The sequence below is a fragment of the Tyto alba genome, unplaced genomic scaffold, assembly GCF_018691265.1.
Source record: "Tyto alba isolate M040663 unplaced genomic scaffold, T.alba_DEE_v4.0 Super-Scaffold_7, whole genome shotgun sequence".
In the NCBI taxonomy this organism is placed as follows: domain Eukaryota; kingdom Metazoa; phylum Chordata; class Aves; order Strigiformes; family Tytonidae; genus Tyto; species Tyto alba.
Genome location: NW_024881328.1, coordinates 8,408,161 through 8,425,530, shown reverse-complemented (window position 1 = coordinate 8,425,530; position 17,370 = coordinate 8,408,161). Strand labels below are relative to the sequence as shown.

The window sequence follows — 17,370 nt, the reverse complement described above, 5'->3', positions numbered from 1 at the left end:
ATATCCTTGAATTTGCTGATCGTAATGTCTTTGTGAATGTAATATGAACAGAAATGTTTGAAATTAAAATATACCTTCAGTTTATAAACCATCCACAGTTGCAAACAAAACCAAAACACATTGTCTTAGTTATCATAACTATGTATATATACACACACATGCTTATATGTACATATGCATGTGTATCTACAGCAATTATTATTTTTTTCTCTTTTAGGTGTATGCTGAGAGTTCTGGATTCCTTTGGAACTGAACCAGAGTTTAACCATGCGCATTATGCCCAGTCTAAAGGCCACAAGACACCATGGGGGAAGTGGAACCTTAATCCACAGCAGTTTTATACAATGTTCCGTAAGTATCCCTGTGTTTATAAATAATTAGGAACTTTAAAAAGGAATGCTGTCATTGAGAAGAATTTTTGTATTATAAAAAACAAGTTCATGGTTTAATAAAGTGCAGCTGCTAAACGGGCAGAATTGTGTCAGTGAGTGTCTGTACACTATGCAGAAGCTCGATCGGGCTTCCACCCAGCAATCAGAAAATAACAATATCAACTTAATTATAAATAACAGTAGGGAACTTTATTCTTGGGATACGTGTGGAAAGTGATGATTGGCTTTTCCTTCAAGAGACAGTGAGTTTGCTTTTGTTACTTTTGCCTTCTCAAATCCTGCTGTGGAGTGATAGTTTTTTGAAAAACTTTCCGTATTGCATTTTTATAAGCTGCACTCTTGCATTTCATCATGTTAAACTGAGGTTTGTAAATATGTTAACTGTGTTTTGTATTTCTGCTTTTTTCCCTCAACAACTGAGCAGCACAATGCCTTTGCTGTTTCTTTGTGTTCAAGATTAATAAACTAACACTCAGCAAAAATTATATTTGTCTTTACTTTTTTTGTGAATTTCTCAAAATTTTCACCTAGCTTTATTTCATGTAATGAGCATTCATCCTGAGGTGAACCGATTCATATTTATTTACCAGCAGTGTGCAAAGCTATTGAAAAACAAGTAGTAGATTTCAGCATTGCTGCAGATCTTTGAAGCATCACTAAATATTTGCCCCAAAAAACTCTAAAAAAGGAACAGAACACCCAAAAAATATAAATTCTGTATAAATTGAGTCAGATTAAAAGATTACTGTGACCTGCTCTAGCCCTATTCTTTGGCTTTATGGCACTAGGCCCTAGAATCAAAGGACCTTTCTCTTGCATGTTGTAGTAGTAGTTCAAGTTTGTTATCTCTGAAAGGTGCAGAAAGATTCACTACTGCCAGCTAGCTTGAGGGTAAGAGAGTCTTAGGAAAGAGGAAAGTGCACGCTGTTGTCTGCAGCAACTTCTCAGCCCAAGTCCATAAAAAACACTTGGTTGTGACCAGCCTGATCTCCAAAGTTTGGTGGTGGTCCCTCTCTGAGACTAAGGCTAGGGCATACACTGTTCTCTCTCATCAGACTTCATAGACAAGTCTTTCAAACTTCTCTGCTTTTCATAGCAGAGTTACACATGCTGCTGTCTGGTTGACATGGTTTTGATTTCAGCTGCCCTGTAAAATTCTTGAGAGAGGCATATTTTGTCTGTCAACATTTGCTGTGCAAATTTTTCCAGAGAAATATAAGCGAAGGTTGTTCAAAAGATAAAAGACTGCATTCACAGTTGTTTCAAAGCAAGTAACAAAATGTGTGGTGGGGAAATGTGACTTGGAAGTGGTTGCAGAGTTTGTTTCTGGACATTAGTAAGCAGAGCTTGTTCCATATCCACGTGATTTGCTAATATTTATTGGTTTACGTCCTAAAAGGAAAAGGAGACGAAAGATCAGTCATGCTGTATTTAAGTAGTCCAGCTGTTGGGAAATTTCTGTGTGAGGTCCTGTTCAAGATAGCAGCCAAGGTGATGATACACTTGAGGAAAATAGTTGCATGAATACTTGTGGTACTGCTGTGTGTGTGTACTCCTCAAGCCCCCTCCATGAAATGCAGAAAAAAGTAAAGACAGAGGAGGTCTCTGTTGTGGCAGTATAGACTACTAATACAGTCTCTTGTTCAGAGCAAATCACTTCATAATGAATTTTCACAAGAGCATGACAATATTGAAATTTCAACAAATAACCATTTCCAGTTTCTACTACTGGAAATGACTGTGGGTTTTCCTTTGCAGGAAAAGTGGTAAATAGATTGCAAGAAAACTAATTCTGAAGCACAAGGGATTCCAGTGCTATAGATTATTCAAGGATTTTTCTGCTTTTTTATTAGGTGCAGAAGAGTCAGCATGTTTTCTGATATTTAAAGTTTCTTTTTGTTTTTTGTTCTCTGCTGCAGAGACAGCACCATCTTTATGGGGTTGTGTTTAAAAGTGCATGTTACGCATCAATAAAGATTTTATGACAGTCTGGAACCCTGGACAGCTTCCCAAGATCCCCAGACTCTATTATGTTTTGAGAACTCTGATTATAAGGGCAGAGAATTATTACTGAGCAACAAGCAAGTCATATTCAAACCTGTGGCATAGTACCAAATACTTGACTGCTCTCTGAGCTTTCCAGAAGCATGAGGGGTTTTTTTCCCTTTTTATGTTTTTTTATTTTAAATTCTTTTATGCAAAATAACAGCACTGGTACTTTTAAAACTGCAAGATCTTGCTTAAAAATCCATCTGATTCCTGTCAGTGGCATTTGAGGGCACTGAATTCCACCAGTTCTAAGTGCTAACTTTAACAAAGGTTTATTTTTCTTTTGAGTGTGTACTCCCTTTCCTCTCCTTTGAATGCAGTCTCTCATCCAAAAATATGAAAGGATGGAAAAATGCCCCTTTTCAGGCATATTTGCAATGTGCCATTTGCTATGCTAAATTCTAAAAAGTCCTTGGGTCTAAGTGAGTGCCTAGCTGTTGCTGAGGCATTTTTTGTGAAAAAGAGTAATTGTCATTTGAAAGACTAAATGTAATGGCAGAGGGAAGTGTACACTGTGTATGGTTTCTCTGTTCTACTGCATTATCCACTTGGCTGATTTTCAAGAATCAAAAAGGAAAACTTCATAATTGCAATAGAATTTTATTTTTTTAATAACTCTGACTATAGGATTAGCATTGCATGTATCAAAGTGCCTGCGGCGTTGTCTTTGGGGGTTTGTTTGTTTGTTTTGGATTTTTTTAACTTTGCAAAATGTGCGTAGTAGGAAGTTGTCAGCTCATGTGCCAGAGTTTGAGGGAGGCTTATAGAGGAGATCCTGGTATTTATTGCAGCCTATTTTTATGTAAACTTGTGAGGCTATGACACTTTTCAGAGAAGGACAAAAATCCCACGAGTTAGAATAGTTTATATATAGTAGGGATGGATTTTTACCCGGAGCCTTGAATGTTGGACTCCATCCCTCTAATTAAACACCTTGTCTACAAAAAGAAAAACAAACAAACAAACCAAAATGACAAAAAAAATGTAGTTTTAATGAGCCTATACATCTGTGTCTTTATAGGAGGAGAACAGTGGCTAGTTTTGCTGAATATCACTGCTGGAAAAAGACCAACAAAGACTAAAAATAATATAGAAAACTAAGAGTAAATTGTGTGTCCTTTGCATACACTTCTTTTGTCTGGGAACTGGATGAACAATAATTTTGCCAACTTCAGTTGTCACCTTTCAATATTTTATGATAGATATAACTGAGTGAATTAAGCACTGACATTCATATTCTGATCTCCGTAGTGTGATTTTGTAGGCTAGTAAGTAGCATGGATACATAATATGCAGTGAGTTGGATAGTTGGTGTTAGCTCTTCCAATATAGGTTGTGAACCCAGGAAATTTACTAAAATTTATTTATGACATTGAGCAACATAAAAATAAATAAAATAAAGCTCAGCACACAAAAGGCATTATCATTGGCCTTGGTTCCAGCTACAGAATTTTTATTGTCAGAAACAAGCCAGAAAATCACTACTTATTTCAGTAGACATATGCAACAGGACTTAATAAGAACTATTCTTGATAATAAAGCAAGCAAATGTATCTCTCAGTATGAATTTGAAGGAGGTGATCTGTTGAATAATATATTCCTTATACTTACTTTTATGATAACATTCATGCTTTTGTAGCGTTAACTGATACTTTAAAAGGTTTTAAATATGCTCTGTTTCTTACAGCTCACACTCCAGATAACAGCTTCCTTGGATTTGTAGTGGAGCAGCATCTGAATGCCAGTGACATTAAACACATTAATGACATCAAAAGGCAGAATCAATCTCTCGTTTATGGAAAAGTAGATAATTTCTGGAAGGTGAGTTTTCTATGCTCATATACTTCAGCAAATATATTCTGATCAGTATAATAAAGCATAACTCTAAATTTAAAAGTATCCATTCTCTTTAAATCTATTGTTATTTTTCTGAAAAGAAACGTATTTAAATAATTGAATTGAATATTTTGAAGTCTTCTGATGAGGAAATTTCTGTCTAGATAGATGTGGATCCTTTGATATTTATGTACACCTTTCTGATAGAATAATAAACTTTTATAGTCTTGATATCACAATAATTTTGGAAAATGCAGAAGCTGTTAAAAGTAATGGGAAATTTAAGGTGTCAGAAGCTTTGTGAACTTTAATCAGTCATAAGCAAATGTGTCTTTCAATTATTTATTTTCTTATATTTACAACCAAGAATGCACTGCATTTTGAACTGGAAATTGTATTTCACTAAGGGCCCTAGAAGTGTTCAATCCCATTTTATCTCCCTGTAATAATATCAGAGTTTTGTTTCTTAAATATTTGTTTCTTAAAAATTACTGCATTGTCTCCTATCTGCAGACAAGAGCTAACAACATCAGAATAACAACACTGGGGTTTGGTCATATTTTCACCAAGTTCATGTATATTGTGTTGTTAAGCTCACAGTGGTCTCTGCTTTTTGTCCACTGTCCTTTTCTGGAGCTCCTTCTTCCAGACTCCCACACCTGGGAGTGTCTCCCTCATGCAGTTTTCAAAGAAAAGTGATTACTTACTAATAACTGGATTTCTTCCATGTTACCTCAAGTTCTGTGTGTCCATATACTTTGTATGCCTTCCCTCCTTCCTAAAAAGACCTTATTTTAAACCTCTTGTCAACTGAAAAAGGAACTGATCAGTACATGCTGTGCCATACATAGGAGGAAATAATATGACAGTATGAGAGCACCTGTATCTCACTTTTTCTTTCCTTTTCTCTTCATTGGCATAAGAATACTGATCGTGCAGTTTTCTGAACCACAGAAGCAACATTTAGTCTGATAACTGTGATCATACAGAATAAATTATTGAAAAATGATAGCTACAAGTAAATGGTCCATCTGTGAGACAAAACAAAACAAAAACTTAAAGAGAAATGGGAGACTGTTGCCAGTGGTAGCAAAAAGGTAGAGCTGAATGCTTCTTGGCTATTGTGCTGAGAAACGTGTATATTAGCTCTGCGTATTAGATTGTGATCTCTCAGGTTTATATTTGGGTTTATTGCACTAAGCCATGTAATCTGTGTCTTAAAAGGAAATTTTGCTTTGCATGGTAGTAAATACTGTGATAGTTATTCAGTTTGTCTTATGGCACAGAATGACTTAATATGCCCCTGCAGTCTTTTCTGTCTGCAGCATGCTGAAGCAGAGCTGGGATCCTTTCATTCAAGTCTTTCCTGGCTGAGACTCTTGTACTTTTAGTTCCTGATCTCATTATCAGTCTCTCAGGAACATTGGCATGTAATAATCATCTATGCTTCCTGACCTGATTTGTAGTGCATATCAGGAGAACAACCTGTTGAATACTAGTTGGATTTAAGGAACAAAAGACATGCTTAGTCACCAGGGTTTTTTTCACTGACGTATATACATCTTTCTCAGTTTATTCAGTCTGCATGAATTCAGAAATATGTATTAATAGCTTATATGCCCAGAGGGGAGATCTGTGATTGTCCAGTCTGACATTCTCTATGATACACAGGGTATTCATGGGCTGATTAAGACAAAAACATGGCTTTTTGGAAGAAAACATCCAGTCTTGATTTTTAAAATAGCACACAATGGAAACCCTGCTATTTCCTCTGGTAAAATCTTCAACAATTGTCTTCTCCCTTAAGACCGGGAATTATTTCTGGTACAGATTTCCAAATGGTAATTTCCAGTCTTAGTAGTTTTTACAGACTTTGTCTACTGGGCTGACCATGTTTTTGTTGTTTCCCTGTAGGAATAGATGGGTTGAGGTCAAAGTAACCCATAGTCGTCTCCTGAAAAGCCTCCATATGCTGAACCACTAAAAGCTTTGTGCTTTCTCACCCTTAAGTGTTCTCACATGTCTGTTTTCTCTGAACCTTATTAAGATTATTCACACTGCTCTTGAAATATGAATGTTAGCAAAGGGTATGTGGGCCATACCAGCACCAAATGAAAAAGAAATACTTTATGCATTGTTAGACATATCCCCTTTTCATCATTAGGAAATTGTGTTTAGACAACTTCTCAACCAAGAAGAGCCTTGTATCATTTTTTAGAACTGCTGCTTTTCAAGTCACTGCTCTGTTTGTATCAGTATTGCCTGTCTTGTTTCTTCCAACATGTATGGCTTAATACCTGGCCATATTAAAATTCTTACTTTATGCTTGGAACATCAAGCACATTAAAACTGTAACTTGCAGGTTGTAACTGCAATCATGCCCATATGCACTGGTACAGAAAGTGCAATCACTGCAGATAGGCTTTGAATTGGTGACTGTGGGATGTCTTATCTGGAGTGATAAAATCCAATCCTTGTGATCAACAGAAAGCCTGAACTGATCTTGTGTCTGTGTAATTTGCTTATTTTGTGGTTCCTTCATTTTTCCCATTGAATGCTCTTTTCATCTGCCATCATGGCTTGTACGGAACCAGACTAATCTATTTATCCTGCTCCTTTTCTTTAAATTGAACATGACTAATTAACAAAAAGTATAATCTCCACAGCATACATTCACTGCTGGGTCTGGTCAGTCATTAGAGAAGCACAGTGTGGAGGGGAGAGGAGTACCCAGACTGAGGTAGTTCTGGGGAATAGCAGTTGCAAATAAATTCTTTAATTTTAAACCAAGCAGGTTGAAATGGAACTGAAGTATGAACAGGACCTTTTTTCCCTGGGGATGGGCCTAGAATAGCTAACAGCCATTATGGTTTTATATAGCTGTGGGACATGGGTCCTTTTCTGTGTCTGGCTAGGCCTGGGGGGGGGGGGGGGGTGGAAGTCAAAATTACTTATCATTTCATCTTTGCTAGAAATCCCCATATTCCCATCTCTGCTGCATGGCTGGGCAGAGTTGCTGAGGCTAGCTCAGACCACCTGCTCAAACTGTGTACACTAACCAGGCTTCTGAAGCTAGAGAATTACAGATTGCCTATATATAATGTTCTGTCTTCCCACATCATTTAGTGGGGCTAAACCCTGGTATGAACATGACGAGTAACAGGGGGAGAAATACAGCGATGACTTCTGTCAGCTCTGCTGGATACAGAAAAAAATGTATGTACTGAGACCAGGGGCATTCATCCCATATTACAGTGGGCAAGTCTGGGTACATTCTGCTGGGAGTCAGGAAGGATGCAAGCTGCAGAGACTGTAAGATACATCTTGTTTACTTCCCTCTGATAACTAAATCAGTCTTAAGTGGGTTGAGGATTGCAAGTAGGAGTCTCTGAAGAATTTTGCCACATTTCTAAAGGTGATCCTCAGAGGTAAGCTATCAAGGGCAACATTTGCCAAGTTTTGTTTGTGTTTGTCGTAATCAAAGGTTTGGGTGTTTGTCTGGGATTTCTGCCAGTACTAAGGAGTTAAGAGAGTCCTATCTCTGCCTAAGTGAAAAAGAAGGAATGAATGAAATGTGAGTGAAACCCATAATGCTCTCCATTATCAAAACTGGCTTTAATTACAGAACATTTCAATTAAAAGGGAATGTTTGAAGCCTTTCATGTCGTTTTAGCTCCTGTTTCCATCTGAGTCTTTTCTTTGTTCTTCTTCCTGCAACTTCCTTTCATGCTATTCCAATATTTCTACCCTCTATCCTAGAAAGAAAAGAGAGTCAAGATTCATTTTACACTATCTGCTATTTTTTTGGGCGGGGGGTAGGGGTGGGGGATGGGGGAAAGTGGTGCTGTAAGGCAAGTCAGAATTTTGCTTGCATCAGAAAATAGCCATCAGTGCATAACATACAATTGTATGATGATTGCTTTCATACAGTTTATTATAGTTTATTGGAGCTGTCTTAAAAATTTTTATATATTTAAAGGCAAAATAACGTGAGTTTGTTGCTGATGCCACTTGACAAGATGGCAGTCTTCTTAAGTGTATACTGTCTGCATAACAGGTTTTGAGGAATCAGAGATGGGAACTGGTTACGTTTAGCTTGTTCTCAATGGGAAAGTACATAACCAAGGCTGTTCTTAGTAATGTCTCCCCTTTATAGCTCCATGTGACGTATGTAATTTCCCCCTCGTATGCCCTCTTGCATGAAGTGGGAAGGAGAAAATGAGAAGTCAGAGAGGAAAAATTATACTTCTAGGAATAGTTCTGTTACGTGCAGAGATCAGCGTCTCACTGCTGGCAGCATTGCCTTTTCCCTCCCTTCTGATTGGTTTTTATGCTTCATATTTAGCAACATACTTTGGCTGAACATTTAATTTCATTTTTTAAACAAAAAGAAACATAAGGAAAGGGAGAAAAGATCCTTCTCACTTTCTCTCCCACGTGGTCAGTACACTCATAAATTTGTCTCGTGGTGTTTTTATTTTGTCTTCCTCCAAACTTGCAGCAGCACTGTGGGCTTATCTATCAATCGAAACTTACCCTAGTTGCTGTCACCAAGAGCACTGTCCTGCTTTATGCCACATAACGAATTGAAATGAGCCAGACACTTTAGTTCAGCAACATTTCTGAAATTCACCACTTGCTTCTGAAAGAAGTATGGATCAAAAAACCCAAGTAAATCAAGACAAATGAGCACCTTTAGGTACAGCAAATAAGGATATCTGTATCTACACCGTTGAAAGCTTATTATTCAATATTTATTATGAAAAATTAGAATTTAATTTTTTATGAAGAAAGAAAGGAAGAAGAAAATGTTTTCCATTAATATTTACCTTCAGACAGGTCGATGATCAGCTTCTGTTTTTGCAGAACTCTCCAGCTGCAAAATGAATTAGTGAGGTCTTACAATACCAATTAATGCAATCATATACTAGTATTTGAGTGTCACAAAAATAACACAACCTTTTCCTCCTGTGGTCTCAGCTCCTATTTTCTTCTGCACCCCTGTACTTTTGTGCTTCATCACTTACAGTGCACAAATATGTCTCGTTGTTAGTTCTGGACGTTTCCATCCAAAGAACAGGAAATTCCTGGTGAAGTGTTAGTGCACATTACATGACAATGAAATTGTCAAATCTTTCAAAAACCTCAGTGTAGGGGGAAAAAAAAGGGAGAAAACTTCACGGATGAAGAACTGCAAGAAATAATGTATGAAATAAATAAAGATGAGGACAGCGAAGTGAATAAGCAGGATTTCTGGCAGATCTTGAAGAACCCAAGTCTTTACTGACATATTTTATTCATTCTTTGTGCAAAGAATACATATGTGTAAATAAATAATATGTATGTGCTAATGTGTATTTTATGTATTTGAGACATGAAGTCTTAAAGTCGCTGAGAGCGTGACAGTTCTTGAAAAGAAAGATTTTCCAATCTTATGTTTGTGTCACAATCTCAATTGTCATACATTGCAAATACACTGGATTTTGTCTTACCTTGGACTTTGGCAAATAACCAGCCAAATGTTAGGACTTCTAGACTTAATGGTATACATTTAGGATATACACAAAGATCTATCCCAGTACTTAATTTTCAGAGTTCCATTTGTCACGCTTTATAAAACCATTGTCTTCTGAATTTTTCAATGTAAGAAAGTGAGACTGGGTATATGGGCTGTTTTACATACACTCTGCAGTTTGAACTTTCAACCCACAAATCAGTTTAGGACTCTGAACCAAGCTTTTCTGTAATGTAGTTGGCATTTCTGCACGTGTGGTGCTTAGTTTCATTCAGTGCTGAATTTCTGGCGTTCTGTGAGGGTACCTGAATGGTCTAAAATTACAAAATACTGTAATTATCTCAGACTGACAAACTGGGGTTAAGCAGAGTTATTAATTACCACCATCTACTACAATAAGAAAACTAAAAGCAGAGTTTAGCTCTTAATGCATCGTGTTTCTACCACGTATTTTTGTAGCTTTTATACTTAAATTTTTCACCCACCAAACTTAAAATTTTAGCCTTTCAGACTTTCTTCTTGTCAACACTGTCCTAGGGAAAGACTTACCAGACAGCTGTCATTTGATTTCTTTGATGAGAAAGGCCTTATCCTGATGCTTTTAAAAGTAGGTGGAAATAATTGACGAACAGTAATAACAGTTCTGCAGTCAATGATCAACAAAAAGTACTATCTTGAATGGCATATTAATTTAGCTGCTAAAAAATTGTTTCAGAAAAGGTTTGTATGACTGTTACTCGCCATTACACTTCCATTTTTATTCTGAGGAGAAATAATTTGCATTTTTTTGATGTGGTTATCTTTCATGCTTGAAGTCTAGATTTGCAGTATGGATAGCAGACATGGGTGAACAGCACAGTCTGATACAAACTCTGCAGAGATGTTGATTTTGCCTTACTAGCCAGCAGTCTGTGATATTTTCTCTTTGAATTCATTTTGCAGAAAGTAAAAATCTGGAGTTTACTCTCAAATGTTTTAAGATAATATCTGTATCTACATCTTAGCAACCAAACTCAGGAAGTGGATTAGCAGTTGAAGGAGTGTTGGTACTTTGTTTGCAGATCACATTTCTCAATTTATTTACTTGTAGCCTTTCTATTTATAAATGCCATATTTATGCTATCTCATTTTCTAAGTCAATATTTTTAATGTTTACAATTGAATTACATGCCCTGATTATTTTTGTGAAGTGACTTCTTAAAATATATACCTTTATGATCCAAAATAACACTTTTCTGCAAGAGATGTGGAAATTCGGGACTACTTGAATGCAAAAGGAGACAAATGTTAGTGAGATTTGCGTGAGGTATAAGGTGCTAATGGTATTTTTATGGTACTTTGTAGATGATTATGAAAGCAGTTGCTTTTGACTCAAAGTGAATAAGGGAATAATGGAGTGATTGTTTTGTGGATTGTGCTTTCTGAGGTTTTGGTTGGGCTTTTTTTGGTTTGTTTCCTTCAAAAATAAAGATTTTTTAAAACTGTTTTATGAACAGGGTATAAAGGAAATAAGCTGCTCTTTGTTCCGATTGTCCTTTAAAAATTTTATTTGATTAAAACAAAGAGCTTTGCTCTTTGAGGGATGAAAGATTTTTCTCAGCTTGCGTGTGTTGTTTTTTCATGTTTTGACTCCTGTGGTTTGAAAACTAATTCATAAATTTTTACATATTGATCCCTTATGACTATCTATCTATAAGGTTTCATCTGTGAAGAAAAATTATTTCTATAGACTCTATAGCACTGTCTACAGTAGTTACACTATCTTGTGGAGGTGGGAACCCAGTGACACCATTTAAAAGTCCATTATTTTTCTAAATATTATCTATGAAAGAATTGATGCTGTTTGGGATACTAAATGTTTTATCTGTGGATTTAGACTCTGAATCACGAAAGAAGTCAGTCATATGCTTAAGTAATGTTCCCAATTAAGGTTATGGATAGTTAATTTAATATTTTGTTTGTACTTGCACAGATGCCTAAAACATGCTGATTTTATTACTGCTTTTGCTTTGCCTTCCTAAATTGTATTGATTGGTTATATATTAAGTATAAATTTGTATATCTGCTTGGTTAATTAAAATGTATTAGTAATATTTATTACATGGTTTTGTAACTTTAAGACTTTAAGTAAAAACCCTCCCTCTGCCCCTCCAAAATAGTGCTGTAAATAGAGCTTGGGAGCCTGTTCTTTTCATCCTTTCTTAGTATACTCCTTTTTTTTTTTTTTTTTTTTTTTGTTAATTCTCTGTTCCCTGTTTTGTAGCAATCAAGTGCCGGTATTTGTGTAGGGGATGGCACATAGATACAGCACGAAGATTCACTTCATTATTAACAAGATGATTTGGGGAATACTTTGAGCTAAATTCAAGGTCCATTGTATGTATCAGAGTGTTTCCAGCATAATTTAAGCAACGAACTTCACAGATGCTTCTCAAGAGTCCCTCTAGATTTTTATTGGCATCGCATATAAACAGGACGCATGTGAAGATGCTCCATTTCTTTTGGTCCATTTTACATTCATCTTTGAAAATGAGCTAATAAATATAGTAAGATGGTAGCAGGGCCAGTTCAGATCAAAGATTTATCTAGTCCGGTATTGTCACTCCAAAAATAGCCAAAACTTGATGTGTAAGGCAGTATGTGAAATCAGGCATGTTTCACAGCCACCAGAGACAAGTGGTTCATGGACTTTTGGGGCCAAAAGGTGCGTGTGTCTGTTCAATAATGACTCATGGATTTTTCTTCCGTAATTGCATTTTGAACCTATATAAAATCTTCAACAATCCTACAGCCAGTGGAGTTTCTCAGGAACCATTAGAAAGATTGTAAAGACTAAATAATTTTAGTGACAAATATTTTCTTTTAGAGCAGCTAAATATTCTGTAACAGGTTTGTAAAATTGTTGTTGAAATCATTAAAATAAGTGCAATTTTAGGTAATCCTGGTTTTGTTCTTTCTAGCTGCCTGCTGCTTGTATTTTTCTTGAGTTAGAGAGCATTCATGTCATCAGTTTGTGTGACATGAGCCAATAAAATCTGAGGCAAGTGCGTTAGTGTTCTTACTATGGGCACATCAAGTCAGCAGTACCTGTCTTTCACTGACTTCTCTTCCCATTCAAAACATTAACTCACAGGCTCTGTTTGTTCTAAAAGCCAGGCAGGCAGGATTAAGGTATGCCTCCAGTGACAAACCACTGCTGTATTCTGGAAACAATACCAGGCTACTCCATTTGTATTCCTCCTGCACATTTACAAAGAAAAAGTTCTACAAGAAATTTTCTCTTAACAAAATACATGAGCTTCTTGAGAGCAGTTTGTAATTATGCTACTTTACAAATAATGGGAGGAACATCTCTTTCAGAGTAATTAAAATTTGAAATAAAAGGAAAAATAAAAAATGGAGCAAGCTTTTCGTTTTGTAAATAATTTGTGTTAATTAACAATAACAGCAGCCACATCAAACAAAAAGGCAGTTTTGTCTCCATTTGTATGCTGTTTTATGTAATACTTAGCCCAGGACATTGTCTGACAGGTGCAGCCTTGGCACAGCTACCAGAACAGGGCGATTTAATAATGAGGCAGGCAACCTACTTCATTGCAAACAGCATCACCAGTAGAGCAAGCTAAAGCTAGAAGCCAGTTATTATGTGACATTAAATAAGCTGTGTGTTTGAAAGTATATCAACAATCAATTTAGCAAAGAAGTGTTAAGAAGCGATAATGTTCATTCAGCTAGGCCTGATACCTTACTGCTCCTACAAGATTTGAAAAGACAAGATTTTCACCAGTCTACTTGCCCTTTGAATGAACTTCACTAAAATTGTTGGCCAGCTTTCACACAGGGCTGTGGAGGAACAGTGTACCAAATTTACATGACAAAATAGTGAGTGAAAGCAGAATTCTTAAAAACTCTCTTGCTGCCAAGAAGTACAGAAACTTGTTGCCTGATTTTAGAGCTATTACTAAGACTATGTGCAAATATTGAGAAAAAGTGTCTCTGATCTGTGCTGCATACTGGCTGTAAATACAGTCTACAACTAATTGCTTTTGGAATGCTGATAGTCTTTAAAACTCAAAAAACATATGGCATTGAAAATTAAAGTAATTTTTGTTTGTAAAATAGGAGGGTGTACTATGGGGCTTTTTTGCCTTTTTTTTTTTTTTTCAAATACATCCCTAACGCCATTACTCTTCTCTGGGTCTTTTCCAAAGTGCCTTTAAAACTTTAGGTGAGTGGAATATTTGTATCTCATGGGACTCAGATACTGGGTATTTAGGTAAAGATGTGTATTCAGTTATTCAGTTGACAAGAGTGCATCTTACTAAGGTGAGATTTATCTTTTCCTTACAAAGATTATAATAACTAAATATTTTGCATCTCTGACAAAAACAGTGAAAATTTGATATTTCAAAATGAGTTTTTTAGTATTTTTAGGCCAAGTATTGTTTAGGCATGCTGAGATTACAGCTATCTGATGTTGACCTGGTTTTTGTCCAACTAGAAATTAATAGGACCTTGATATTGATTTACTTATACTATGAACAAAAAAATCTGCAGTTTTCTTCCAGTCTATAGAAAGCAAAACTAATAATGTAATGAAAGATCAAGTATCATAGAGAACATATAAGAATTAATGAACTTCTTCTCTTTCTGGTTTTTGTGGTACAGGAGATTAAAAAACAATTCTGACTGAATGCTACTGCTTGAAATGTGTAAAGACTAAAAATAATTTATTGTTGCTATTACAGGATAAGAAGGCTTATCTGGACATCATCCACACCTATATGGAAGTCCATGGAACTGTTCACGGGACAAGCACCATTTATATTCCTGGTTACGTAAAAAACCATGGTATACTCAGTGGGCGGGATTTGCAGTTTCTACTGAGAGAAACCAAAGTAAGTTTGTCAAGAGGGAGTAGTGGCAGAAATAGCTACAGACAGACAGTATCCGAAATGCATGCATTTCACCTCCTACGAATGAGCTCCTAATTTAGAAGCATTGGAAAAATAAATGATCAAATGTAAAGGAGCTTAAGTTGTCTTGTGTGTGCTAAGAATGTTTCTCATCACGTCCATGTTTTGTGGATTGACAGCTATTATTTGAAAATAGGGATGACAACCTACGGTTACAGACACATTTAACAACCAGCTTGAGAAACATGGTTAAATGCATTTTTTTATTTTCTTAAACATGATATTTGGCTTAAGGAGATTGTCAGCTGAGAATGTGCTTTGTTTCACATCCTTGATGTGAAAGTTAGGTAGTACCTGAAAGCTGTACAGTAGGCATGCTTGCTCTGCCCTACCGATGACTTTAACCTAGAGTGACCCTACTCTCTGCAGGAGAAAAGAAGAAAAGCAAGCACTTCATTTACCATTCTGTTCCTTCCTCCACTTCAGTTGTGCAGAGAGAACAAGCAAAAGAGTGTGCTTTTTGTGGTGTGCTTTGCCTGTGGCCCCATAGTCAAGGGAACTCAAGATAAGGGACAATATATACATTGAAATAAATAACTTTTGTCCCCATACTTAGAATGCTTTGGCGGTTCTTCTGTGCCATTCCCGTATTCTTTGTGGTACTTCACAACATTAAAACACTTTAGTAGATTACGTTTAAATAGGATGTTTAACTTTCAGTTGGTGAGAGCAGTGGTTTGTGTGTTTAAAATTAGCAAAATGTGTGGAACTGCACCACTTCCCACTGTTGATAGTTTCTTGCTGTGCACCTCTGCAGAAGAATCTATTAAAAAAAGAAGAAAAAGCAAGCACCTCCCAGTCTTCCCACACAACTGCAGAGATCTCCTTTTTGAAATATTTGGGAAAATGATGGTAATTTGCCATCTCTGTGTGACAGCTGTTGGCAAATTATGACTTTTTAAAGGAAACCACTGTGTCTATGTACTGGATACATACAGATACACATAATGTTGCAGATTAAAAAGTCAACATTTACTTTCGTCATAGATAATACTGACATTGCACAGCTTTTGCGTGTGTGGAATATGAAATCACTGTGTTAATCATAGTACTAATGTGGGAAGAATATTGACATTGTAATAACCCCAAGCACAAACAGTGACTTCTTTCTGAAAATAAAAAGTGTTCTATTCGTGGAAGTAGTAAAATAAGCTAATGGACTTCTGTAGAATTACTGAAGTCCTTATAATTTACAAAGTGCAGTACATAATAATAGTTATGTTTGAGTAAGTCTTCCTCAAGTCTTTCGCAGCCATTTAACATGTATTACACTAAAAAGCTTGATTTTCAATATTAAGTGGATAGCTCCTCTATCTATAGTTACTGGTTATATTTTCTGTGCTCTAAGGTGCAATGTAAGGACACATTCAATTTAGGACAAATTAAAGTTGATACATACATATTAAGCAGCTCAGCACAGTGCAGTTATGTGGGTTTTGTGACACAGGAAGTAGCCAGGGTAGTTTCACTCAGTTTTTGACTAGTAATTGCAATATCAGATGGATGATACTATCTTGTGATTGTGCAAGTACTCCTTGAAATCAGCAAGTTGCTTATTTTTCACAAATTGTATTTTTGTGAAAAGCATGGATCTATGCCATACTGTTTTCAGAATCCTACAAGCATTTTAGATTTTAATGATTTTCTATACTATTGTTGTGCTTTGGTTTACGTTTTTTCTTCCTAACATTGGGGAAAATGCTTTGAGAATTTGCTGCATTTCTTAGATGGCACTGAGAAAACACATCAATACGTTTCAAAGCTCTGTATCAGGAAGCCAGTGTTTTTATCACATTATCTTTTGATACAAGCTTTCTTAAACTTTTTTTTTTTTTTTTTTTTAAGTCTAAAACCAGTAATTTCATACAGTTTTTCTGAGCTTTTGTTAGGAAACAACTTAAAAGGAAAAGCTGTTTTCCTTTTAGGGAAATTATTTATTTATGATGCAGTCAGGCTAACAAAACTTTGACCTGATGACAAGGAGTTAAGAGTCCACCCCTTTCTCCTAATACTTATTATTGTCAGGCAAATGGGAGTGTAATGTGTTTCTGATGTTGCAACAAAATGAAATGAAATATGGCTCACTGCATCATGCATTTCAGTTATTATTCCTGTCTAATACTTCCTTCTTCCAATATATCTAGTTTAACAGAAAAAGTAAAACAGCAGAGTCCTGAGATTGAAAGTGGAAGCTGAGATTTATGATCTAATTGGTTTGGACTTTTTCAGTTGGAGGTTGATTTCTGGGTTGTTTCTCACGTTGTTATTTTTTGCTAGCTGATGTGTAGTATCTCATAGGTACACTGGCAGTTCTGCCTTAGCATATGGTTGCCTCTTAGTGTTGATCAACAGACATACTTGCTCTAATCTTCTTGTTGTCTGTACATTCACAGTTTCAGATTTTGATATCTTTTAAAAGGTAATACTTTAACATAGCTTAGCATAAAACACCACTCACCTGTTTCTGCTGGCCATCTGCTGCATATGTGGGTCAGTTGTGTTTATATATATCAAATGGATCATGGGTTGAATTGCTAAAATAAATGCAGGTTTTCCACAAAAATCAAGCTGACTTAAATAGGAGCTTTGTACCCCAAGGAGC

At 36.1% G+C, this 17,370-nt stretch overlaps 1 protein-coding gene across 4 annotated transcripts in view; it reads left to right on the top strand.

Annotated features, from left to right (window-relative positions):
• The window catches only part of MGAT5 (alpha-1,6-mannosylglycoprotein 6-beta-N-acetylglucosaminyltransferase), a 131,016-nt gene that overhangs the window by 90,008 nt on the left and 23,638 nt on the right, over positions 1 to 17,370 (top strand). For all 4 annotated transcript variants that reach the window (XM_033003115.2, XM_033003116.2, XM_033003118.2 and 1 more), the window contains 3 exons: positions 218 to 351; positions 4,129 to 4,262; positions 14,541 to 14,690. In XM_033003115.2, coding sequence (XP_032859006.1) covers positions 218 to 351; positions 4,129 to 4,262; positions 14,541 to 14,690 — 418 coding nt within the window. The remainder of the gene's footprint in view (positions 1 to 217; positions 352 to 4,128; positions 4,263 to 14,540; positions 14,691 to 17,370) is intronic.